At 38.3% G+C, this 25,405-nt stretch overlaps 3 protein-coding genes across 4 annotated transcripts; 2 read left to right on the top strand and 1 right to left on the bottom strand.

Annotated features, from left to right (window-relative positions):
• Positions 1-742: 742 nt before the first annotated feature.
• LOC141596546 (phragmoplastin DRP1E-like) lies at positions 743-8,072 on the top strand. The gene is made up of 15 exons (XM_074416750.1): positions 743-1,050; positions 1,816-1,879; positions 2,139-2,246; positions 3,148-3,246; positions 3,379-3,429; positions 3,524-3,585; positions 3,761-3,851; positions 3,953-4,017; positions 4,939-5,133; positions 5,211-5,330; positions 5,414-5,484; positions 6,287-6,512; positions 6,675-6,725; positions 6,821-7,189; positions 7,734-8,072. The coding sequence occupies exons 1-15, from the start codon at positions 910-912 to the stop codon at positions 7,860-7,862; spliced, it is 1,842 nt and encodes a 613-aa protein (XP_074272851.1). The 5' UTR covers positions 743-909; the 3' UTR covers positions 7,863-8,072.
• A 1,640-nt stretch (positions 8,073-9,712) lies between these two features.
• LOC141596545 (signal recognition particle 9 kDa protein) lies at positions 9,713-13,005 on the top strand. Its single transcript, XM_074416749.1, has 4 exons — positions 9,713-9,864; positions 10,004-10,072; positions 11,931-12,024; positions 12,680-13,005. Exons 1-4 carry the CDS (start codon positions 9,793-9,795, stop codon positions 12,754-12,756), a joined length of 312 nt encoding a protein of 103 aa, XP_074272850.1. The 5' UTR covers positions 9,713-9,792; the 3' UTR covers positions 12,757-13,005.
• A 909-nt stretch (positions 13,006-13,914) lies between these two features.
• LOC141596544 (eukaryotic translation initiation factor 4G-like) lies at positions 13,915-25,047 on the bottom strand. 2 transcript variants are annotated; one of them, XM_074416748.1, is made up of 12 exons: positions 24,783-25,047; positions 23,757-23,944; positions 23,434-23,570; positions 23,096-23,242; positions 22,611-22,678; positions 22,475-22,531; positions 20,657-21,656; positions 20,508-20,566; positions 19,566-19,776; positions 17,262-19,476; positions 14,805-14,999; positions 13,915-14,520 (listed from the first exon to the last, which is right to left on the bottom strand). In XM_074416748.1, the coding sequence occupies exons 2-12, from the start codon at positions 23,927-23,929 to the stop codon at positions 14,190-14,192; spliced, it is 4,593 nt and encodes a 1,530-aa protein (XP_074272849.1). In that variant the 5' UTR covers positions 23,930-23,944; positions 24,783-25,047; the 3' UTR covers positions 13,915-14,189. The 2 variants fall into 2 exon arrangements, with proteins under 2 accessions (XP_074272849.1, XP_074272848.1); XM_074416747.1 differs by having other exon boundaries at positions 20,508-21,656; positions 24,783-25,040.
• Positions 25,048-25,405: the final 358 nt, after the last annotated feature.

The raw sequence follows: 25,405 nt of genomic DNA, 5'->3' as shown, positions 1-25,405 counted from the left end.
TAGAATGAAAAAGACACAGACGTAAATGATTGATGATGCACTTGATGATGGGCTTGCTTAGTGATGATGTAGCATCAATTAAGCCTAGAAATTGATGATAATGATGGTAGATGTTCTTAATTTGGGATTTTGATTTTCAACCGTAAGTTGGGGGCAAGGTATACTCAGTGGTTTTGTTTTGATAAGAGAGATAAAATTGATTTGGGGGTATGATTTGGTGGGTTAATTAAGGTAATTGTTAGTTTAGTTAGTAACCGAATTGGAAAATAAGTAAAAATATGTTCGGAAGTGAAATACGGTGTGAGTTGGGATATATACACTCTTATGTAGGTGGTATTTTGTAATGAATCAAATACAGGGTGGTAATTTGTAAAATACCGTAAATAGTAGGTGATTATTAACAATTTTCATTTATAATAACGCTCAAAAACTATACAACTTGTGGTATTATATCAGATGTATAATCTACTTATTAAGTTATTAGGAAGTTCCTTGTGTATAATTATATGTATTGATGTTTGTGAATTGTAATATCCATTGCCAAAAAAAATCAAAAATATACGGCCCATATCTATAATCCAAATCCGCATTTTTTTTTCTCGATTCTTTGGATTACCTTTGGGCTTTCCTTACTCACCAAGTTTTTAAATTCAAAACCTCAAAACAACGACTAACAAATTTTGAAACAACAAAGACAAAACAAAACAACGAAAGACTTAAGACTTGACATTGACAACGACCTATCCAGAACACGACTCATTTGCTTACGTGTCCTAAAACATTCATTTTCTCTCTTGATTTTTATCCTCTCGTTTATTTATTCCATTTTCTCACATTCTCTCTCCTACTCCACCGTAACCGCCACCGCTGCTTTCTCTCTCCTCGCCGTGAACTTCCAGAAGCTTCAAGATGACGACTATGGAGAGTTTGATAGGGTTAGTCAACAGAATTCAGAGAGCTTGTACTGTTCTCGGTGATCATGGCGGTGGCGACACCGCTTTTAATTCTCTTTGGGAAGCTCTTCCTTCCGTCGCCGTCGTCGGTGGTCAGGTTACTGTTTCTCTTTCTTTTTTTTTCCTATTTTGGTGGCTGAATCAGGATTTATTGTTAGAGTTGTACTATTGAAGTAATTAGTTAGTGTTTGTGAGACGGTTTACGCTAATATGTTACTCGTAATGAGTGAGTAGTTAACGAAATATTCGTTTTACAAAATACTTGTGTACGACCGCCTTACATATATATTTGTGTGATGTAATTACTATTACTAATTAGGTTAATTGGAAGAAAAATTCGAGAATTTTATGTTTTAAGTTTCAAATTTCTCGTTGACAGAGGGCGAGCGCGAGCGCGCCTGCTAGCCCTGGCAGTTCCGCCACTGATTTTTAGACGTTCGATTGTGTGTGTGTTTTGTTTTGTGGTTTGTTCAAGAAATTGTTTGAATTTTGAGTAAAATCTGCAGAGTTTTGGAAAATTGTTGGTTCCTGAGACTTGAGAGTATTGTTGCCCACCGAAAGTACTACTTCATCATACGCTTCAGCCAATTAGAAAATTGGTGTTATCAACATGTTCTATAAATAACTAAGCTTAATTGAAGTAAAATAAAAATAAAAAAGGAGCCTTTTCATTGGCTAGGTGTGCGAGTAGTCGAGTACCTAGCAATTTAGGTAATCTAGAAAAAAATCAAAAAGTTTAAAATTTCTCGTGGTGAGAGGGCAAGCGCCCCTTCTAGCCCCTTGGTTCTGCCGCTGGTTCAAGTTTGAGTTTTTTTTTTGGTTTGTTGAAAAACTTGTTTGAATTTTTGAGTGAAAATTGCAGAGTTCTGGAAAATCGTCGGTTCTGGAGAGTATTGTTGGGCGTGATTTTCTTCCTCGAGGATCTGGTTAGTCTGCACCTCTTTTTTCCTGAAAGTTTTGAGCTATTTCATTTTTTTTATTACTGTAGTGGTTCTGAATTCGGATGAATGTACAGAAATGACTCACTAAATTGTACTCTTATTATGTCTGTTGATTGAAAGGACAGAAGATTTTAGTGTAAATTTCCGATGCAATATTCATGTTAAGCCATTCAGGAATCCCTTAGCCACTATGTGCGGGAGAACTTCAAGTACTATGGTAATGTTGTTGTAATAATTGTTTTAGGAATTGTGACGAGGAGGCCATTGGTGTTGCAACTGCATAAGACAGAGGAAGGAACACAGGAGTATGCCGAGTTTCTTCACTTGCCTAAGCGTCCTTTCACTGATTTTGGTACACAATTCACCATGATTGTTATTTCCTTAATGCTGCATTACTTTTATATATACTACGAGCACTAGTTTATTTTTTCGAGGGTAAATAGATCGCTTCAACGGCTGGTAGCGAGTTTTGCAACCACCTGCCTCTGACATGCATATCAAATTCTCTCTCTTTTGTGTGGGGTCTGTATTATGTATGTGAGACGGTAGTTTTTGAATTCTGTTAGTACTCGCTGGTGCAAATTACTTTTAATTTTTTAAATTGTTTTCAAAATATTTGTCCCGCTATAACTTGTAGAGGTTTTTAAGTTTCTAGGAAGGTAAGACCTTGTTGATGTTTGTGGTTTGTTGAGCAAATGATGTGGACAAAAGATTGGAACACTGGCCTACGGTTAAAACCTGCCTGTTGTTAAAGTTTTAGAGGAGTTGCAAATAAGAATGTTATTTTAAAGCCTTGTTAAGCTAAAAGCTCCCTTCTTCTTAATCTTAAAACGTGCATTGCTTTATGGTGAGGCCACTCCCCCAACATGTCCTCATTTTTTATCCCTTCTAGTTAATGAAGCTTTTTTATCCTTGTTGACGAAAGTTCCGATTTTCGGAGATTGTGAATTCAATTATGTGGTGCTTCATATCCGTGCTTTGTTGTCAGTACCCATATCGTGTCTTGATAAGAAATTCATGTTTCCTCTTGGAACTTGATACATGAGGAGAAATTCATCTTTGTTGTCAGTTCTGAATGATACATTTCTACTTCTGGTGACTTCTCTTGTTGCCCTGACATTCCTGTATTAGTAAGACCGTGCTGAATGTGTTGTGCTTTTCCATTGATAGTAAATTAGTAACTATAAAAGTTGTAAAAGAGCCATTGTCACTTGCTGAATGATATCTTCTCCTCTTTAATATGCTGGTCTTAGCCCTTGTTCGTAAGGAGATTCAAGATGAAACAGATAGAGTGACAGGGTCCCGACAAATTTCGCCTGTTCCTATTCATCTCAGCATCTACTCACCTCATGGTAGGTAATGGTCCGGAATGTTTTATTTGACAATATACTGTTTATCCCAATATACTGTTTATCCCAGTGTTTGCCTTCTTGTGACTTGTGCAAGTTCATCTGTGTAACTAAATATGTCAATGCTTTTGGCAGTTGTCAACTTGACCCTTATTGATCTACCCGGTTTGACAAAGGTTGCTATAGGTGAGTTCTCATCTTGTTAGAGGAAGTTTTAGCAATGTATGACTTTGTGAGTGATCATGATATGAACACCATTTTTTATCCATGCTGAACTCAGATGGACAGCCTGAGAGTATTGTCAAAGATATTGAAGACATGGTTCGAACTTACGTGGATAAGGTAATAAAGCGTTTTGTCATTAAAATTCAATCTTGATCTTCTCCTTCTGTCGTCTCTCTCTACGCGTTACAACCTATGCTGGAGTTTCACTGTCTGCGGCTTTACCATGTCGACAATTCCATAAAGTTTTGTTAAGCTTAATCATTTCTCATGCTAAGCTTGTGCTTTGCTATAGCCCAACTGCATTATTTTGGCAATATCTCCTGCTAATCAAGACATTGCAACATCAGATGCTATCAAGCTTGCCAAGGAAGTGGATCCCAGTGGTATGTTTCAGTCATTCAGTGCCTTTATGTTTCATGCACATCTTATCAAACTATTCATGCTGTATTCACTACTACTTAAAATACGGTTGTAAATGCTGCAGGTGATAGGACATTTGGTGTGTTAACAAAATTGGATCTGATGGACAAAGGAACTAATGCTCTAGATGTATGTTTGGTTTAGCCTTCTGCCCTTCAACTCCATTTTTCTTGCTTTTGTTTGATAATCTGTAACATACCGTCATAACCATCATCAGGGAATTAGCCCTATTGTTATCCTGGTTCATTCTTCATATTAAACTGCCACAAATACATTACTCTAAAACTTATGGTCAATGTTGGCCAATCCCCCCTGAAGCCAAACTGCTGAACTCAGAAATGAACTATACTCTATAGTTCCCTTAAAAAAATTTAATACGAACTAATTTATTAATAAAGTGACACAGTTTGCTTATCTGATTATGCTGAGGTAGCGAGGACAGTGTGAGGTGGGATCTAAGAAGGAAAAATGCACACATTAGAAACAAATCTGTAGAAACGTCATACTTTGACGTCCAGGGAAGAAATGAATTTCTGATAATGAGAATAGGTTCTGTCAGTGTACATGATCACATAATTGAATGGTGGACCTTTGCTCCAATAGTCCAATGTAAAGCAGTAAAGATCACACAAATGGCATCATTTTACATTTACTCGGAGACAGTTTACATTTGATACCCAACATGGGCAACATCCAAATCCAACGCCACTGCAATTTTGGAATTCCTCCAATTAGTACTTCCCGAAAATCGAACATGAAAATGGCTCCGTTCACGCTGTATCAAAATTATATTTTTTCATTCGACCCCACTTGATTCATGTTTTATGCTTCAAATTATAGTCATATGAGGCATGAGCATTGGTCATTTAGCACTGTTGACTATAAGCTCATGGCTATGGTATTCTTCGCATTCTTCATATCACAGTTTTTAAATAGCTTATTGCCTGATTTATGAATTCATCCATGCTATATGATATAGTCACTCTTCATATTTTGTAAAACATGTTTACTGCCCTGATCTCTGTACACTTTGTCACTTCTCTATGCAAGGTTCTTGAAGGAAGATCTTACAGACTTCAACACCCTTGGGTGGGAATAGTGAACCGATCACAGGCAGAAATTAACAGGAACGTTGAAATGACAGCTGCAAGACGCAAGGAGCGTGAGTATTTTGCAACTAGTCCAGAATATTCACACTTATCTAATAGGATGGGTTCAGAGTATCTCGCAAAACTACTGTCAAAGGTACAACTGTTAATTACTGGTTTTGGTCATAGTTTGTTGTAGTTTCCTAAATATTAAATAATCTCTCCTTGCTTCAGCATTTGGAGTCTTGTATAAGAGCCCGTATTCCAAGTATTACTGCACTGATAAACAAGACCATTGATGAGCTAGAAGCTGAGTTGGATCGCCTTGGCAGACCTGTTGGCGTGGATGCTGGGGTGAGTAAATTTCTCAGAATTGGGGTACAATGCTAGCAGTAATACTGATATATTCATCAAGTAATGCTTGTGTGATATCTCAGGCTCAGTTGTACACAATATTGGAACTTTGCCGTGCTTTTGATAAAGTATTCAAGGAGCACCTTGATGGAGGGTAATTTTCTTGCCCTGTTCTTCAAACAAGTGGATACTAACATATAAAGGGCAATTCTTTTCGGAAATTTGAGTTGTTTGGAACCTAAAGTGCTATTATTAGGAAATTTGAGTAGTTGAGTTGTTGACTGATTCTATGTTTCTGTTTATGATCGTGTTTTTGGGATTTTTCTCTTATTCAAGATATGGAGGAGTCTAGCTATCATACAAATTCGTACTGTTGAGCTATTTAGTCTGTAAAACTACCTGTTTCAAGAATTAGCCTTGTTATGCCTTTCATGACAATTGCTTTTAAACCACTACCTTTTATGGGACACATTAAAAGTTCTATTCTCTATCGTGTTTTCTAAAGGGGGTGAATCTCCGCCCCCAAGATGGATGCAATGAGAATGGATAGCAATTAAGTCCAGAAACCGTGGAAACTCAAAAAGAATTGGAGGCTGCTGATTTGCTTCATCAGGTTGCTCAAGCTATGGGAATAGATCTCAATATTGTATTCGTCTAAGACCAATTGGATTACATATAGAGACTTAGCTGCTATACCACCATCTTTATTGGTGGAACTTCCATTATCAATGGTAGACTTGGTAATTGTTTGAAACTGTGGGCCTCTTGGCCTATATCAGATCTATATTGCTTCGATATAACTCATTTTCCATCGAAAAACAATTCAACCTTGAAAATAACTCACTGCATTTTTGTTATGTGAACATCTATGATATCCTGATTGATTTATTTTTTTCCTACACTGCCAAAACTCCATTAAGCTTTGATAGTTGCTTAACCTGACTAGTTACTTTCAGGCGACCTGGAGGCGATCGAATATATGGGGTGTTTGACCACCAGCTTCCTGCTGCTTTGAGAAAGCTTCCATTTGATCGGTATCTTTCTCTGCAGAATGTTAAAAAGGTGGTTTCTGAGGCTGATGGTTATCAGCCACATCTCATAGCTCCTGAGCAAGGTTACCGTCGTCTGATTGAAGGTGCTTTAAACTATTTTAGAGGTCCTGCTGAAGCAACTGTTGATGCTGTAAGTGCTACTTCTTGTATACCACTTTCATCAGTATCTTAATTTATCAAATGATCTTTTACCAATACTCGCCAAGACGAGTGGGTTTGGACTATAATCAGCAAAATGCTGTAAATTTGTATGTAAATTCACTTTTTTACAAAAAACAGTTCTGTTTTCCAGGTTCACTTTGTGTTGAAGGAACTCGTAAGGAAATCCATTGCAGAAACTAAGGTGAATTTGCGTGTACAGCGGTGCTGTATCTAATGCTGTAGTTACTTTTCCATGGCATATTGGCATTTATCATCATTCAATTTAATCATGAACAGGAGCTGAGGCGTTTCCCATCCTTGCAAGCTGAGATAGCCGGAGCCACAAATGAATCCTTGGAAAGGTTCCGTGACGAAAGCAGGAAGACAATTGTCAGGTTAGTGGAAATGGAAGCTTCGTACCTAACTGTAGAGTTCTTTCGGAAACTTCCTCAAGAAGTGGAGAAGGGTGGAAATCCAACTTCTACTAACATGGATCGATACACGGAGTTACATTTTCGAAGAATAGCATCAAACGTTTCCTCATATATAAGCATGGTTGCTGATACATTGAAAAATACCATTCCCAAGGCAACTGTACATTGCCAGGTCAAGGAGGCTAAACAATCCCTGCTAAATCGTTTCTACATACAAATTGGCAAGAGAGAGGTATGCTTCCCTTATATACATAATGTCACCATTGCATATAGATACGGGTTCTGAGTTTGGATAGCAGACGTGACTTCTGAGAGGAATATCATTATTTTTGAAGAACTTGGAATCCGTTTGTTAGGCCTTGATGATATGTACTAAATGGGGCGCTCCACATCTTCGAGATTGCATACTTGCAACTGTGCCACTTTGTCCATGACCACTAAGAGCAATTTTCGATTCAATTTTTACTATTGCCCATTCCAATATAGCTTCCCCATGTTGTTGACATAGGGTTAAGGTTGCGTACATACGACTCCCCTCACCCAACGTAAGATCTTTGTACAGCCTAAAGAGGCCCTGAGTCCCCTGACTATACGATATGCGAGTATATATTACTTTACACAGCTTAGCAATGTGGTTCAGTCCAATTTTGGATAACTCGGGTGGCAACCGAATGTCGGAATAGCCAATTAGTTCCAAGTTCCATCTTTTTTAGCATATTAGTAGTTCCTCAGAGGAGACGTGGCTCCTGAGATTCTGTTTTTTTTTTCGCTTCCAGGCTAAGCAGCTAGGGGAGATATTGGACGAAGACCCTACAGTGATGGAGAGAAGGCAACAATGTGCGAAACGGCTTGAACTGTACAAGGCAGCTAGAGAAGAGATTGAGTCGGTATCATGGGCTCGGTGATGTGTACAAAGGAGCTGGTAACAGGTGGTGGTGTAATATAGTCTTGTATGAGACGGTCCTTATTACTCGTTGATATTTTATATTTTTCATGTAATTATATGAGTAGTTGAAGATTGTCTCATGGTGAGACAGTCCTTAACAAGTATTTGTATGAAGTCGGAGATTTACTATACCACGCGTATAATTACTGATCTCATACTTCGCCTTTTTGACTATCTTTCCTCACCAATAGACGTGGTAAACAAACCAAGTCATGTCCGATTTAGATTCATGTCGTATCTAAACGGGTTATAAATCCGTAGCCCAAAAGGGGTTATATTTAAACGAGTTATAAATCATCGAGTTTTTCTGTAAAATTGATGAAATTAATTGGTTTAAGAGAACAAGACAGCTAACTATTTGACTTATTCATGCTCAGAATTAACTAAATAAAAATATACGTAGTTTATTTTCGCAGTATGATTTTTATTCATTATATTACTTTTTATCTTAAACTTTCCATTTGTCTACCCTTGAGTAAAAAAACTTCATAGCTAATTCTCTCCCTTCTCTCTTTTGTTAAATCCTTAACCTCCTTCAACCCCTTTTAAATTCTTCAATTATGAACGATAATTCGAGTATAGAGAAGGTATTTCTTTTGTTAGTGCATTATTAATAAATAAATTGGTTTTTTGTTATAATTTTTTTTTTTAATTAGGGTTTTATGTTACAAAAGGGTAAATTCAATAGTCAATTATTAATTGTGTTATACTAAAATTGTCCATACCGCGACCGTATATCGCCGGAGACATTGGCAAATAGTTGCCAGTCCACTGTATGGTGGTGTTGTTTGGTGGGTCGATGGCAATGGTGCTAAGTTGAGTAAATTAATTACGTACTACATTTATAAAAAAACTGCAAAGTGTAGTACAAGGAGGAAATGTAGTATACAACACTGCAACTACACAGCCAACTAACAAACTACACACCAACCCCACACACCACACATCCCTGACCCACTTTTGCAACCCCCACCACCAGCGTTCTGGTCGGTTGGCATAGTCCGTGCCGGGGAGCAGTGCAACCACTTTAACCATTCGGTTTCCCAACCCCACGCAACCACTCTAACACAACTCCGCTGGCGACGTATTACGCCGGTGAACCTCCTCCGCCAGTAACCGGAAATAGGATGGTGTGAAAATAGAGGAGAATGGGTATGAAGGTGTGAAATTAGCAGGAATAGAATAGAGAGAAATTAGAGAAGGAAAATGGGATGGGAAATGTGAGGGATATAATTGTCAACAGTGTACTGTAATGAGTAAAATGCGTACTGCGAAAATCACCACCCAAAATATAAACAATCAATGACAAATAAATAAAATACTACTAATTTATAAGGAATTATTACTGCATAATAATAATATTTTTTTTTATAATAAATGATGATGTATTTTAAACATTCTATATACCACATTATAGTTATATGCAAACCAATAAAAAAAAGTCCTAACACATTCAATTAGACTTGTTAAAATTGAGCCGACTTGAATAATCTCCCTACATCCGAACTTGACCTATAACTCGAATTGATTCGACCCAATTTGACTCGTCTGAATGTTTATTATTAGATACGGATTATTATCCTCAATAACTTGAAAATAACAAAAAAAAAAAAAATTGAAAATAATAGACTCGAAATCGACTTAAACCCGAAAATAACCTGATCCAACTCCATCTGACTTGAATTCTTGCAAGCGTGAAATAACCCTACCAAATTGGCCCATTTACCATATCTACACTCAATGTGCCAATAAACCCCTCGTTAACTTATTAAAAGACGGCCTTTCCGGTCTTTGTATTATTTGTCTTACTAAGTCCTAACTCCCCAACACAAACACAATACACAGCCTCTTTGACTCTTCATCTCACTCAAAAAATTCCTCACAAAACCATGGTTTACATCACGTCTTGGGATGAATTTGTCGAACGCTCCGTCCAATTATTTCGCGCCGATGTTGAATCAGTAAGTTTCTTTTAACACTAGCCCAATTTTTTTCTGTGTTTAATCATGAATTCTGGATTTCTCAATTTTATAGTTTACTTAATTAATTGGGTATAATTCTTTGTAATTATACTTTTGTGGGTTTTTAATTTCAATGCAGACCCGTTATTCGATGAAATACAGACATTGTGATGGTAAATTGGTTCTTAAAGTTACTGATAACAAACAGGTATTGATAAATTACCATATCAAGTTGTTTTTGTTTTGATTAGTATTTGTACAGTTGTTGTATTTTGATATGTTTTAGATTTGTATGTTTCTGAGATTTGCATAAAGTTTCGATCTTTGCGAAATTCGCTTCAAGATCATCTGTGTAAATCAAATTGTAGTGTGAATTGTACTTCTGTTGGGAAAGTCCCGGAATATAGTACTATATAGGGTAATTAGAGGCGATAGTTCCGAGGTACATCAGGTGTATCGGTCATACAGGTGTGGGACTTGTATAGGAATGTGCTCTAACCATCCTTTGAGCTAGCTTTTCGGGTGGGTTCTCACATTATCTGTATCGACATCATACACCCTACTCAATATGAAAATTAGAAGTGAAATTAATTACTCTTTGGTTATGGATTATAATGGAATAAATCAAAATGGCTCACTAAAGTGGTTGTGCTTCTTTCTTTTGTGAAATAGCGGTCCTTCAATGCAGTTCTCTACTCAATTTTCGTTTGGGTCATTCGGAAACAGCCTCTTTGTGTTGCTAACACAAGGGTAAGGCTGCGTACATCCGACCCCCCCTTACCCCTTACCCCGCAATTTGCGGGAGCCATTGAGGCACTAGGGTAATGTTGTTGTTGTTGTTGTTAATGTAGTATTGTGATGTGGGGATTTGGAGTTTATGTGTTTGTTTGTGTGTGCTAGTCGATCAACTGGTTTATTTGAGTTAGCTTTTGGGTCTCCCAATATCTATCAGCATCATACACCCCAGTCAATACGAAAATTAGAAGTGAAATTAATTAGGAGGGCTTGTCAATGGAGTATTTTAATGTCGGGTTTGGAGTTTATATGTTTGTGTGTGGGATATTCGATCAACTGGAGTATTTGAGTTAAGATTTGACATGAATATATTTGAAGATGCTGTAGATGTTAAGTGACAAAAGGGTGATTATTAAGCAATGGTGGGGCTTGATGGTTAATGGTTTTGAGCAATTTTAACTCGTACCATTAGTATTTTTCAATAGGATCTTGGTACATGGAATTGGGAGCGAAATTGGACGAGGACTAGCTGTGACTCGGCATTTTTTTAATTTGTGTGAAGAGGCAGAACAATTAAGGTTTAGAGATTGAGTTTAAGAGGCGAATCTCTGGATGCCGTATGTCTAAAGAGTAGAGTCATATAGAAACATGATATTGTGTCATCTATTTATCTGTCGGGTAACACCTCATCCAAGCTTTTTTCTGCAAGCCATGGGAATTTTACAAGTTTTGTTGGCTTTAATATATTTGGTGATCATGGGAAATCTTGATGACAGTTTAGAAATTTGGAGGAGATTATAAGTTGTAACCGTTCAGAATCTTTTTGCTGATATAGTTGAGCAAGTAACATGTACTAGCTCGAAGATATTGTTCAGGGGAGTGGAGAGAACTAGTATAATTTTAGATACGGAGTAACTTGTGCTGCTCAAAAAGGTCTTCTTTACCTAGATTTACATGGGATATTGCAAATATACGTGTAGCAGGATTTTGATGCTCACTACGACAATCTGTGATATTCTGAAATGTTAAGACTCTAGTTATACCATCAAACAGTTAGACAAGGTGACAATTGAAAATTTGAGGTGAACACTTGATGTTTCAAGCTGAGAACTTGTTGTAAAACTCTAAACCTTGCTTATTTCTTCCATAATTACCGTGTGTTCGTTACTCATATACGGAGTAGCTTATTATCATGTAAGGAGAAGTAGTCTAGCTAATTTTTTGAGACCTCATGATGTTTGGATATGTTATCTGACTTATTGAACCCCTGAGTATGCTATGCTATTGATTTGATCTTTGTAGCCTCACTTCCTTCTTCAAACATTTGTTAGTGCCTCAAGTTTAAAACCGATCAAGCTCAAGATGCGAAGAAGATGGAGAAGCTGAACAATATATTCTTTGCTCTGATGGCTCGAGGTCCTGAAGGTACAAATTCTGCCCATTCATTTTGTGAAATATGATAAATATAGCTTATATTTGTGTTATGCTATTGATTTTTTATGTGATGGCACTGCCACTCTTTCCCAACTGGAAAGATGAACTTTACATGCGCACAAGATTTTTATGTTTTATCGATAGGACTATAAGAGTACAAAAAATAACAAGAAACTGGTTGGTTCATCCAAACATATTAAAAACTTGAGAGTTGAGAACTTGAGATGTTTTCGTTTCATGTTGTTGCATTTAGAATCAACGAGTCAATAGTGTTGGACATACTATAAATCTAGGCTGCAACTCCTTAGTCCTCTGTGTAATGCTTGTGAAGGTGTCGTCGAACCACATTTTGAAGTGGTCTCATTTATGTCACATTAATCAGATATTAGGATACGTCGATTGATTTGAATTCCAATATTTAGACCCTTGTGTTGGAGCTCGCGTTTTTTTTTTTTTTGGTCCTTGTGGTCTTGTGGAAGGGTACGAGGGGATTGATAAATGTTGAGAGAAATAACATTCGTCGTTAATTTTTTTTTTCTCGGCCGTTTGACGCTGCATTTCTGTGAAGTTGTGAGTTTCTTCTTTTCTAGAGGTTGTCTAGATGGGCTTTAGCTGATGGGAAGCTTCAAATCTTTTGTTTATGCAGTCGATATAGCTGAAGTAACTGGGAAGGAACAGGTGGAGGCACAACCATCCAAGAAAGGAAGAGGAAGAAAACAATGATATATCAAGCACAAAATATTTGTCTAAATTTTAGGGTTTTTAGTGATTTAACCATGTTTTTTTTTTTTTTTTTTTTTTGCTCTTTCGTAGCACACAAGTAACGTGCATCTATCGACTGTGCGAATTTTGCATTGAGCTACTTAAGTGGTGGTGATGAAAAATTCCGAGAAGTTCCGCCTCTAATCGTTTGAAACCTAGACATGTAGTTTGAGATTATGTGATATGGTTGGTGTTGGTGACTTACTTCTACTCCTGTTTTTGCAATGATTTATTATTTAAAATGTACTCTTTGCCATCGCTTTCGCTCAAATAAATCTTCCGCGTCAGCTGATGAAAATCAAATCCCGTTTCCATTCCACGGAATCCCGTCCCCTTCATACCATCGTCACCCATTCATCCCCCATCATTACTTCCTACCACATCAACACTTTTCCATCAATTTTCTCACCCATTCCCGTTCCCGAGCCAACCTCCATCTTCCCTTTCCGACAACCAAGAGACTAACAAGATGGGAAGTTTTATTCCTACATTCATACATGGACATGCCACCAGTCAGTAACCACCACATGAAGTGCTTCCTAGCCGTCCACGACCGTAGCATGATGCCTTGTTTGAATGACTTCCACTCCTTAACGACTCGTAAGACGTCAATCAGCTCTATGTTGTTCAGCTCTTCAAAACGTCGAAGATTCTTGTCCGTTATTATACTTATCAGTAAATTTGTGTAAAACTGCATTATACAAGTATTTGTGAATATTTTTCACAGTACCATTATTTACGGTTTATCTCAGTACATATTCATTTTTATTGCCCTGTTCTAGTGATGCGCATAAAGGCAGCTAATATCAGTACATGTTATCCAATGTTCCGAATTCCAAATATGACAGTCAACTATCCAATTGTTGCTCCAAAAAATTGATCGATCACACAACAATATTAGAGGGCCACGAATGTTGGGCACCAAAACTAGTTCCCGTCGATCCAAGATAGAAACTAAAGCACCAATGTTTTTCTGGGCTATTGATTGATAGCTTCGGTTCTCAAATCTCAATCAACAAACCATATCTATTTCCTTTGCATATAATATCAACCCCTTGGAAAATATACATTTCAATAATATGGCTACAATGTCGAGAAACAACACCAGCAACCCCAAGCTTGAGAAAGGTAACCAATTTTCCATAACGTCCATATTAATCACAATTACACTGAGCAAACGACTTCATCAAAAACTTCGCAAAATATACACAGTCGTTTGGAGTAACAAGTTAATTAATGGTACTAATTAGGAAACAGCAGTAATCATCATGAAAAAGATGTACCAAATTAAGTTTATGCTGAAATAAACCGTACCAGTGATAAAAGGAAAAATAACGAACATCAGCAAAACCGACCACAAATGTAAAGTAGGGTAAAAAGCTCAAAAAAAATCCCTACAAAAACATCTCCAACTTCCTGGATTTAAGAGGTTCTGGAGGTAAATAATCCTCTAACCGAAGATTAGAGCTTGTACGAAACTCGTTCAATGTGGCGTCGCCTTTCTCAGACTTGATAATCTCCAGGATGCTCCCAAGAACATCGGCAGCCAATCCAACCTCCAAAAGACGACCCGGCTCTTCCCCACCTCGGTGTATTAGTCTACACACGTCTTGCAAGGGTAAGACATTTTCTAAGACGAGTGTACCAAACATCTGACCAAGAAACTCGGGTGCCCTTGGCGCATCAGTGACAGTTTCTTCAAAGTCGGTCAATAATGATTCAAACCTATCAAACGAGAATAATAGCTATGATCAGGAGGACACACTTTTTTGGGATTGCACCACCCGGTTTAGTCCAAATATGATACAGATAGGACCATAAGAGGCAAAAAATTTCTCCTAAGCTTTATATTAATCAAATATAATGGAATCAAACTTTTGAGATCTCGGGTTAAGCTAAATCATTTACTTAACAATTGATCGAAGTGCTCAAAGGTAAACGTTATGAGAAAAAGAAAATGGGATAGCAAAACAATGGTTTGTAAGGGAAGTCGGGGACTGAACTCTTACCCTTGAATGAGCTGCTGTGGACTGAACGTGCCTTCCTGAGGCTTTGTGAGGCTAATTAACAGTTTTGTCAGGACACTTCTCTCCATGTCTTTCCTCTCAAAAGCATCGGTAACCCACATTGATATAACTGTTGGATAAAAGCCTGGGGCATTTAACTCTTTGATGCATAATTCAGCTTCCTTGACATCTTTCGCACTGAAAGTGAACAAAAAAACATGGATCAAAATGAGCAACAGAGATGATAAACTAAGTTTATAAAGAAACTCTTTTTTTTTCATGCAGCATGCAACTAGGACACTGGGTAGGCCTGATCGTTATGTAGGAATCTCAAATATTATACATGACGAATAAGATGGGGAATTAGAAGTCTGCGGAAAAATTACTTCAAATTACATGCCACTAGAATGACTCTATGCCAACCTTTTCTTTGTCTGAAGTGTTGGCTAGTTCACACTACTAAGACTACATGTCTACATATGGCAATGTAGAGACTAGAGGGGGCAGAAGTACGCGACAGCATTAGTGTTAAAAACACTAATGTAGAAGATGGTATTCCAGACGACTCATGAAGAAAATTGCATTGTTCAATTGACATTACAAATAAAAGCTACACAATAAACGAAATTTCACCAACAACAATTCAACAAGTAAAAGTGTGACAATTTCTCTATTTCTGCGTCATCAGGAAAAAAACACACAAATCGAAAGACACGAGGAGGAAATATTATAGACTAAGATATGGTAAGCAGTTCAAAGTCAGGGAAGTAAGCAAGGCAAATGACTGCTTTCCAATCCTTCTGCTCGATAATTAGTTTACCAATCAGAAAGAATAGAGAGCAGAACAAATTAATGGCCTTTCAAGTTCAGGATATAGCCAAACCCTGGTAGACAGCAGCCTGACACTTCAAGCCACAATCACCATCTTAGAAACCAGATTGGATTAAATAACTCAAAATTGTTTTCGACTGGTTTCGGTAACAAAACCGGGACGGATTGTTCTCATCATTTTAGAGGTTCAATTTTCTATATTAACCCTTTAATTATGGAAAGGGGGGTGCATTTTCCTTCCTCTTTCCTATGTTGGAAGGATTATCATTCGGCTTATTGGAAAGTAAAATGGATCCCTCAAGTTCCCTTTGGCCCGATTTCTGCCCAAACAAGGGAAATTACATCCTTCCGTACAACTCTACAAGGGGTAGAGGCTAACGAAAGTACCAAGCCACACCCCTTCTTTTCACTTCCCAGGGAGACCCAAAATCCCATGCTACTCAATATCAACCAATGGCCCCTTAAGAGGGCACCGCATGGCAAATTTGCTCCTCTTCTAAAAAGCCAATTGCATAGCTGAACATTCCGGGAGAAATCATGCTAAAGCAGCAAAACCCAAACAAAACGAGAGGCCATGTCGTCCCCATAGATCGACAAATTCTTCTGGCTTTATATCATTGGTCATTCTTACTCTCCAGTACCTGTATTAGGTTTCTTCTCATAGACTCGTACAAAAGTGGTGCACCCTTTATCACATTTAACAGATTTAGAATCACTAGTCAAAATAGTACGGCCCAATAGTGAAAACCAGGAAGGAAAAGGGGAATGTCCTTAACAAAAAAAAACTAGTGGTGAGGCATTAGCCAAAACACCTAGGTGTGCAAATAACACACAACTAGCAAGGCATACTTCTATATCACATTATTCCTAGGTTTTACTCCTTACATGTTGACCCTCTTAGAACTCCAATAAGGGTATCGTTGCACCAATTTCATTTGGAAAATATAAATTTGTGTGCAAAAACAAAACTCCTCGTGCCTTTTGAAGCCCGCACCTTCGCGTCGGGCCATCGTCACCTTACACTTTTTAAAACCAAGTATATAACAGCACCTTAATCAACTGACATCCTAGTGTACTTATATACTTCCTCCAATCCAATTTGTTCCACTCATATTCCATTTTGGTCCATATCTTTTTGTCCTCTCATTTGAGAACCTTCCTTATATGGCAAAATTAAGGGATTAAAATACTTATTTATCATCCTAAACAATACATACTACAAAAACAAATTTAATTATTTATTTTAGTTTTGGTCCATATCTATTTGGTCGTCGTTGCTATCCCCGTGGTGGTCGGTGCAATCGAAGCTGGTGGGGTGGGAGTGTGAGGGTGACTTGGTAGGAGTGTGGTTGAGGTTGGTGAGATTGGTGGTCTAATATAAGGTGAGTTTGTAATAAGATATCATGAATTCATTTTCTTAAGAGCCGTGCCTAAACCAAATGGGAGGAACAAATCGGGTTGGAGGGAGTATTCCTTTGATCTGATGGTAGCTAATCATAGATAGTCATCAAGTAGCAGGCAATCTCAGCCAGCAAACGCAGTTTAAAGGCAAGGAATAGTTTGCCAATACAAAGACATGTTTAATAATTGAGATAATAAAAAAGAGAACCAATGCAGGGAAGAGCTCACCTGTAGTACTCCTTTATTGCTGCCATTGACATTTCTCGTAAACGCTCTTCGGGATACACCTTTTCAGCCGTCATTTTTTGTGCAGCAGTTGAATTATGTTCTTGGCCATTGGACTTATCACCCCGAGAGAGGTTAGTTCCACGATCTGATAAGTTACTGAAACCATTCAAACCAGCCACCCCTCTTCTGGCATCCCCATGAAATGAAGAATTATCAGCTGTGGTGCCAGTTGAGACTGATAGCTGCTCCCTAACAGACATTACCTTTGCAAGCCCACCTTGGGGTCCGAGCATAATGGGCTCATCGCCAGAGGAGCGTTGGAGCAAAGGCACTGAAAGTGTCCTGTTCTCAAATTCACTCTTATCGTCGATCCGTGCATCCTGGCCACGAAACTGGGAGCCCACACCTCGGTAGCCGCCACCCTGGCCCATCGAAGAAGACACCGTGGAACCTCTTGGAGCATACTCTAAAGGTGGGCCCCTTCTCAGTGAAGAATTCATGCTTGGTCCACGATTTAGCCGACTAGCTTGCCCCATTCTTTCTTGGGCAGCAGCTTTGTGTACTTCCTCGATCTTCTTAGGCCCTTCAACTTTTCTCCTTTGCTGCCATTTGTTCTTCCTAAGATCAATTGTATCCTTCAACATAAATCTTACTCGTGAAGATAGTTTCATATCATTAGATAACTGCCTCATGATGTCGAAGTATGCATCTATATGCTCCTTGGCTTTGGAATGATCAATCATATCACCAATAGTGCTCATCAACTTGCACAAGGCTTCAATATTCTCTTCATCCGCATTTTGATAGTTACCCAACAATTTCTTTATACATTCGTGCATTATTCTTTCAGTCAACATTCTCTTTTTGTACAACTCCCCAATCAGCCTAATGTTACCTAGCATACGCCTTCGTACTTTCAACCTTTTCTCTTCTCTTTCTTGGTCAGATTGTTTTGTTTCACCTTCATCCTTGTTGACTTCCTCTTCCTCTCTTTCTCCTCTCTCAAATTCCTCCTGACACTTATTGAGTAAAAGCCGTCTGAAAGTGATTTTCTGATTATCAACACTGAGATCAGGCAACTCTGAAGCCAAATGATGGCAGAAATTGGCATACATTTCACAGAATGTTGGTTCCATTAAAGCTTTGTCGAAAATCTGGGATATGACTCCAGTTAGAGTCACCACATTGTCAATTTTAACTTCTTTAACTTGCTCAAAGAGTTTTTCAAAGTTTTGTGGGGTCAGCTTGTTGAAAATAGCCTTTAACCTCCTCTGCTTTGCCTGTTCCTCATCACTAACTTTACCCACTTCATATTTGTTCTCGGCTCTGTGCATTACCGGTTGAGGAGACGGCATCAAACCACCTTTATTGAAATTTGTAGCACGTTGCCAACGTTCGCCCTCAAAGTTATTCCTTTGTGTTCCCTGAAAACTCATGGAATGCATCAGCCCAGGTAAATTCCCACCGACATGTTGTACAGGCCCTTGTCCACGAGGCCTTACACCATAATTGAGTCCTTGGCCTGGCCGGAAACCCATCATATTAGTACCATAGGCAAGATCCATCCCGGGATCACGGGCCACAATATGAGGGTTTGGTTTACTCCACCTATCCGTTTCTATAGAACCATTACCACGACGATCATGTCGGGCAACCCCAGAAGACCTGTCAACGATCCTCCCGGAAGGAGCATAGTCACGAGAATTATTAACATTTAAACCCATCAAGACATCAGCAATATCAGGTGTTATTTGAAAACCCTCTGGAAGATCAATACATTGCTCGCATATAGTAAGAAGAAAATCCCTAGAGTACTTTTTTATTGCTACTCCATTATCATCATCATCTTTATAGAAGCCTCCAGGTGTCGCATTGCCATTGTCAGAAGGCTTCAACTTTGGCGTAGATCCGTCGGCAACGTCTTCCCAGTTTTCAAGCTCCGGTTTATTTTGCTCATCTATTTTCTTCACCGGGCCATTTTCCAATTTAGCGCCAGGCACTTCCTTCATATCATTGTAGAGAACACTTTCCTCAGTCTCTTTATGATCCTTGGGACCCTTATAGGCCCCATATAGATCGGGATTTGTCCCAAGAGCATCAGCCTTCTGAAACATTTCTTTTCTCTTCTTCTTCCCCTTATTATTCTTCACCTTATTTGGCTCCACGGAATACTTGACATTTCTTTTCTCGTCTTCCATGATTTCCTCTTCAATACCTGGTTAAGTGAAATTTTCAGAAATCAATTTATTTTCACCTGGGAGATTCTTTTTTCCTCAATGGAGTGGCTAAGTTTGTAGGCCTTACCAGCATCAACAGCGGTGGTTGCCTCAACCACAGCAGCTTCCAGAGCACTTGCTTCACGGTCAGTTTTCTTCTTTTCATCGGGTTGTTCAGGCTTGGTGACGATATTTGTTGCCTTCAAATGGTTATCCGACTGGAAACCCTTGGAATGGTTAGTCTCACCTTGTTTGGTCACAGACTGCAGATGGCTATCAACTTCTGTAGAAGGTTGATCCTGTAACACACTCGGATCAGACAGTGCACAGAATTGCACAATGCAAATAAATTTATTTAAGACTGAACGGCTTAAATATCAACCCACGATTATTGATTTTGTAACCCTTTGATTCAATAGCATCAAATGTTTATCATAATAATTTCAGCACATATTGCACACAAAGATGAAATGCATACTAAAAAGAAGAGAGAGAGAGAGGAGCATATTTTGGGGCCCCATAAAATACTAAAGAATACAAGAACATGGAAATTAATAGAAAAGGTAATCCAACAAACATTCCCTATGTCGATCAACAGTTTATGTATCACTTAAGGCGAATTTTTCAGGTAAACAAAAGCAGATGGAGTTGGTTTTTTCAACTTTATCCTTTCCACTAACCACACTCTTCACCAACCTGGACATAACTTTCCTCCCACAAACAAGAGAAGCGCCAGGAGATCAGCCTCCACCATTATCTCATACAGCCCTCACATTAACCCTAGGTACCCAACAATAAGTTGCTCCTTATGTACTCATAATAAACCACCCGTTCAACAAGCAGAATGTATACTTGCCTATTTGGGTGTTGGAAACTGTCTGTGGGTAAACTATCACACTTGGGTCCAAAAGGTTGGAAGAGGGTTGCAAGGTTATCAGGAGTTATTTATTACTATTGTTAGAACTATTAGTCTATTACCATAAGAAAAGAACAGTACCAGACAAGTTAATAGAGAGAAAAAAAGAAGTACCTGCGATGCCATTGGAGTCTCTTTGTCGATCACGGTCTCTTTCTGAACATTGAGTGAAACTGGAACAAAAACATCAGATTGTTTCGTAGAGTCAAAACCAGAATTCAACGGTGGAGAAGAGCTAGCAGGATTTGGTTTGAGATCCTTACTCCCAGAATCAGCTTTTCCAATGACACTGGAGTCTCCTGCAGAGGGAACCGCTGGTTTAATTGTCACTGGTACCGTAGCAGACAATGAGTGGGTTGACGGTCTAACATGAGGTGCACTCCTAGCCGAGTCCAAGTTGAATGACTCGGGACGGCCAGGCATAGAAGCCACGCCCATGTTGATAGATATAGAAGTAGAACCAGCCTGGTTTACATATGGCATAACAGGGGGGCCTTGACCAGTATAGTTGAACCTTGGAGCTAGAGAGGTATTAGTCAACGGAACAGAACTTGGTGGTGGAGTGAAAGGAGAGCCAGGGGTATAAGAATTGGAATAGAAGCTACCAGGACGTGCAGCCGTGTAAGGGGGATGTGCAACATGGGTCACCCGAGAGCCTGGCGATCCACCATTCTTATCATCAAGTGTCAACTCCTCGTGGGTCTCAGGATGGGTTATCTTCACAGTTTTGCGAGCAGAGCCAAATTTCCCAGCTTGCTGATTTACCTGAGGTGGCACGTTCATCCCTAAACTTCCGGGTTGGTGGGGTAGCTGGTGCGCCAGCTGGGGACTGAACCCAAAGTTCTGTCCTGGATGGATCATTCCCTGATTCGGCATAAGATGGGGCTGAAGCCCAGGCACAAAGACTGGCGGCTGAATCTGAGTTGGGTTTCCCATAGGCAATGGCATCTGAATTGGCATTTGATGTGAATTAGCTCGCATGCCAGAAGGCATTTGTGGATTGGGCCCACCATACGAGATGGGGCCAGTAGGTTGGGTGAATGGCATAGGCATAGAAATCCCTGCCACAGGGACTACAGTGGGCTTCTGGGTTTGAACTGGAGAAGGCGCAGAAGCCACAGGCACCTCCCTTGTGACCTTTGAAACTACCCGAGGCTCTTGGGGAGTTGGTTTCTCAGTAGAACAATCCATGTTAGGCGTCTGTTGCTTTGGAGCAGAAGGTGCCGGATTTGCAGCTGAAGCCCTTGAAACCGACCGCATAGCCTGCAGGCCATTAAGTTCAAAAAATTAAGAGAACTGATCAATAGCTACCACGCCAAGAAACAAGATGTTAAGCAAGCTAACTTCCGGTGTTCATGACGTATTATACCAGTCTACCACCATGATCTGAAAATTTTGTCTCTCTTCTTGACGACCTATTTTATATAATTCAATAATGAAATCATACTCCATAACTGATCTCCAGCCTCTTAACAGACTCCAACACAAGGCACTGGCGGATCTACGTACAAGGACTGGGGTGCCATGGACAACGATAAAATAAAATCTAAAGTTTTGGTCTAATGACATCTTCAATATTTTCAAGGGAACGCCTGGAAAAAAGAATTACGGGTCCGCCACTGACCATAGGTATAAAAGGCCTTGAGGATTCTCTAAAGTATGCACTCTTATCGCTGGCATTTAAAATGTTGTTTCTCTTGTCCTCTCAACTGAACAGGTATGAAGCGGTGTCTATTAAGAGAACCACAAGGAGGTGCAGTTAAATTTAGCATTCATTTGAATGATGACCTTTTTTAATTCCTAGCAATTGTGTACTTGCTAAGAATTTTGTAAGATATTCACTTATTTTGCAAGTCCTGCTGTCCTACTAATGTACTTTCCCACATTTAAAAATAGCAGCGACATTAAAATGGCTACCAACTAAGTTCTAGGAGTGAACTACATGGACCCTGAACTCTTTTAGCTATACAAAAAAAAAAAAAAAAAAAAAAGCCAATTTGACCACTGCTAGAAAGCAAGATTACGGATCAACAATGAAGCAAAAACAAACAAAACAAAAAAAAAAAAAAAAAAAAAAAGACCTGATTCTGCTGTTGCTCATCCAACTTTGGTGGAGCGGAACTGGTTCTTGCTGGTACCTACAGATGGAACCAGGCTTAGAATCACCATTAGGAAAGTTACAAAAAGGTAGAGTCTAATTTTCAGGAAGTAAAATACCGCCATGACATTCATAAAACCGGGACTTATGGATCCAAACTGAAGAGAGAAGCCCTTGCCTGCATCCCCTAATAGAGTGGAAGGACAATGAAACCAATAAGAAGAAAGAATAAGAACAACTAACATTATTACCCCAATGCCTTAAAAGGCTCCCGTCTATCATAAGGTAAGGTCACGAGTATTTAATCTTGCATGTGCGTTGAACAATGGAGGCGCTTTCGAGCGACCCATAATGAAAATTACGTCGAATTGTGCATTGAAGGACTGCCAATTTACAAGCCAAAGGGCACTAAAAACACCGACTATTTAACACGTCATTTTGTTTTATTGCTTCATATTCTATAACCAAAGAATTGCAAGTCCTGGACTGCATTGAGGATGGAACTACCAAACGAATGAACAACTATCATCCTTTTTTTTAAATGCTGTCTCCTTGCCAGACGAAACAAAACAAAAAGAGCACAATTCAAAGCATAAGTTTACACCTTTAGAAGGGGTTGAAGGCAAGGTGGAATCTGAAGTCATGGAGGACGGCTGAGATGGCAGAGTCTTTGGAACGGGTTGACTGCTCTTTTGGCTTGAAGTATCATCTGACTTAGGGATGGCAGCCTGAGCTGGTTTGTGGGATACCCCTGCCAAGAATTATTTTTATAACTATCGCTACATTGAATTATCTGAAGACTCCAAGACCATGACGAATAATCGAATATAAGGTTTCATACCTTTGAAAAAAAATCAAACAACAAAACGACTCTTGTAGATTGTGCGATTACAGCGCACAATAGACTCAGAGGGAGTACCCCTTAACCAATTGTATACCTACCAGATAATGAAGATTGTACATGACTGCCATTCTCAACAGGTCGAGGCCCGGTAGTAGGATTAGGGTCTGATGATGAATTCAGATGTCCATAATTTCCTCTTGAATGCCCACCTTGTCCATTATTAGGCTTCTTGAAGCTAAAAACACAAAAAAACAGAACGTATTTACAAATCATTACTAAATATTACAAATTAACAAACTGCATTGTAATCAAACACTAAAATAAAATCTGCCAGAAATAAAATCAATGTATGCAAAATAAGAAAAGACGTGAATAAGGGGAGAAGCCATATTTCATACTCGTATTAAATAATTAAGAGTACCTGCGACTGGCAGGAGCGTTAGACGAGAGAGAAGAGGCGGTGCCGGTGCCGCTGCCGCCGGAGAGAGGACGCTGTTGGTAATCAGAGCTGTTATTATGTCGACCACCACCAACAACACCTGTTTTTCTGTACTGCAACTCCTTCTTATCACCCTTTAATTGATTTTGGGACATATATTCTTGCTAATTCTTTATAACAACCACACACAAAAAACAACATCAAAATTAATACACTTGCCTGAAATTCAAACTTTTTTCCGTCACAAAACTGTTATTACTCCGTCCGTCTCAATTATTTGTCTACCTTTTTTATTCTTTTAGACCGTCATTTAAATCTAATTGAGACAGAGAGTATCCACTTATCTACTAAACCCGTTTTTCCGCTAAAACGGATACCACCGTCTTAAATATGAATTTGTGCTTAGCAAAATCAAAACTTTGTCATCTCTAATACGCAAATTCAATTAAATTTCATACCTCGAACGAAAAAGTCAATTACTTCTCTTAGGTAATTCAACAGAATCAAAACTTCCAAAACACTAACAAAAAAAATAAAATTCACAACTAAATATTACTCCCTCCGTTCGGTTGAATACTAAATTCGATACGTTTGATTAAAATCTACCTCACATATATTGAACAAGCGTATGGAATTCAACCGAACCGAGGGAGTAATATTTTACATGCAATCTTAAATAAAAACCAATACCCAGATAACAAAATCAAATTAATTTCAATACCCAGATAACAAAATCGAATCTTTCAACTCATAATTACATCAAAATCAAAAAATTAATAATAAATTTATAGCTAAATATATTACTACACACTTAATGAACACGCAATCTTAAATAAAAATCAATACCCAATTATCAAAATCAAATTAATTTCAATACCCAGATAACAAAATCAAATCTTTCAACTGAAAATTACATAAAAAAAAAAATCAATTCATAATAGAAACAGAATTATAATGACAATTAACAATTAAATTAAAATCTGAAATTAAAATAGAAATTGAAATTACCTGAAAGTGAAGACGTGAATAGAGAAAATTACTAGAAAGTGGGAGAATTAGTTAGAAGAATTAAGAGGAAAAAACCATGGTTCAAGAAAATTGTAGAGAGAGAAAGAAGACAGAGAAGGAAGAAGGGTGTTGTCTGTTTGTTGTTTGAGAGAAAAGAAAGAAAGAAGAGAGTGATGTGGTGTTGTTATTTGGAGGAAGGAAAAAAGAGAAAAGTAAGGGTTGTAAAAGGTAGAGAGAGTCAATAGCCCTCTTTTTAGTGAGGGTTTTCTTAAGGAGATCTATTCATCCTTCTTTAAAATATTATTAAAAAAATAATAAATATTTTAAAAAAAAAATATTGAAATCTTAATAAATTAGTTGAATAGGAAATATTAGGTAATAATTTTAGGGTAGGATCGTCTTTTTTTTTAAAGATACTTTTAGGAGTGTGATAAAAGTGAAAAAGATATTTTTGTAATTTTTTTAGTTACGACATGTTTTTTTAGATTTAATTTCAGTTCATTTTAGTTCAGCCCATTCCTTCATAAATTAACTCCTCTTACTTTATTTTAGCTTTATAAAATTCAGTTTAACTCTGTTTAGCTGAAAAGAACAAAACGTTAGTGAACTTATTAGAAAAACAG

Source organism: Silene latifolia, chromosome 8, assembly GCF_048544455.1.
Source record: "Silene latifolia isolate original U9 population chromosome 8, ASM4854445v1, whole genome shotgun sequence".
Classification (NCBI taxonomy): domain Eukaryota; kingdom Viridiplantae; phylum Streptophyta; class Magnoliopsida; order Caryophyllales; family Caryophyllaceae; genus Silene; species Silene latifolia.
This window is presented reverse-complemented; position numbering and strand designations above follow the sequence as displayed.

Excerpts from the sequence above, each read along its gene's own strand:
- LOC141596544 (XM_074416747.1), bottom strand. The coding sequence starts at position 23,929 with ATGTCCCAAAATCAATTAAAGGGTGATAAGAAGGAGTTGCAGTACAGA. Across the intron at positions 23,243-23,433 it reads TGTACAATCTTCATTATCTG|GGGTATCCCACAAACCAGCT; the intron begins GTAGGTATACAA and ends AATTCTTGGCAG. Across the intron at positions 19,477-19,565 it reads AACCACCGCTGTTGATGCTG|GTATTGAAGAGGAAATCATG; the intron begins GTAAGGCCTACA and ends TCACTTAACCAG.
- LOC141596545 (XM_074416749.1), top strand. The coding sequence starts at position 9,793 with ATGGTTTACATCACGTCTTGGGATGAATTTGTCGAACGCTCCGTCCAA. Across the intron at positions 10,073-11,930 it reads AAGTTACTGATAACAAACAG|TGCCTCAAGTTTAAAACCGA; the intron begins GTATTGATAAAT and ends AACATTTGTTAG. Across the intron at positions 12,025-12,679 it reads GATGGCTCGAGGTCCTGAAG|TCGATATAGCTGAAGTAACT; the intron begins GTACAAATTCTG and ends TTGTTTATGCAG.
- LOC141596546 (XM_074416750.1), top strand. The coding sequence starts at position 910 with ATGACGACTATGGAGAGTTTGATAGGGTTAGTCAACAGAATTCAGAGA. Across the intron at positions 3,586-3,760 it reads TTCGAACTTACGTGGATAAG|CCCAACTGCATTATTTTGGC; the intron begins GTAATAAAGCGT and ends GCTTTGCTATAG. Across the intron at positions 6,726-6,820 it reads AATCCATTGCAGAAACTAAG|GAGCTGAGGCGTTTCCCATC; the intron begins GTGAATTTGCGT and ends AATCATGAACAG.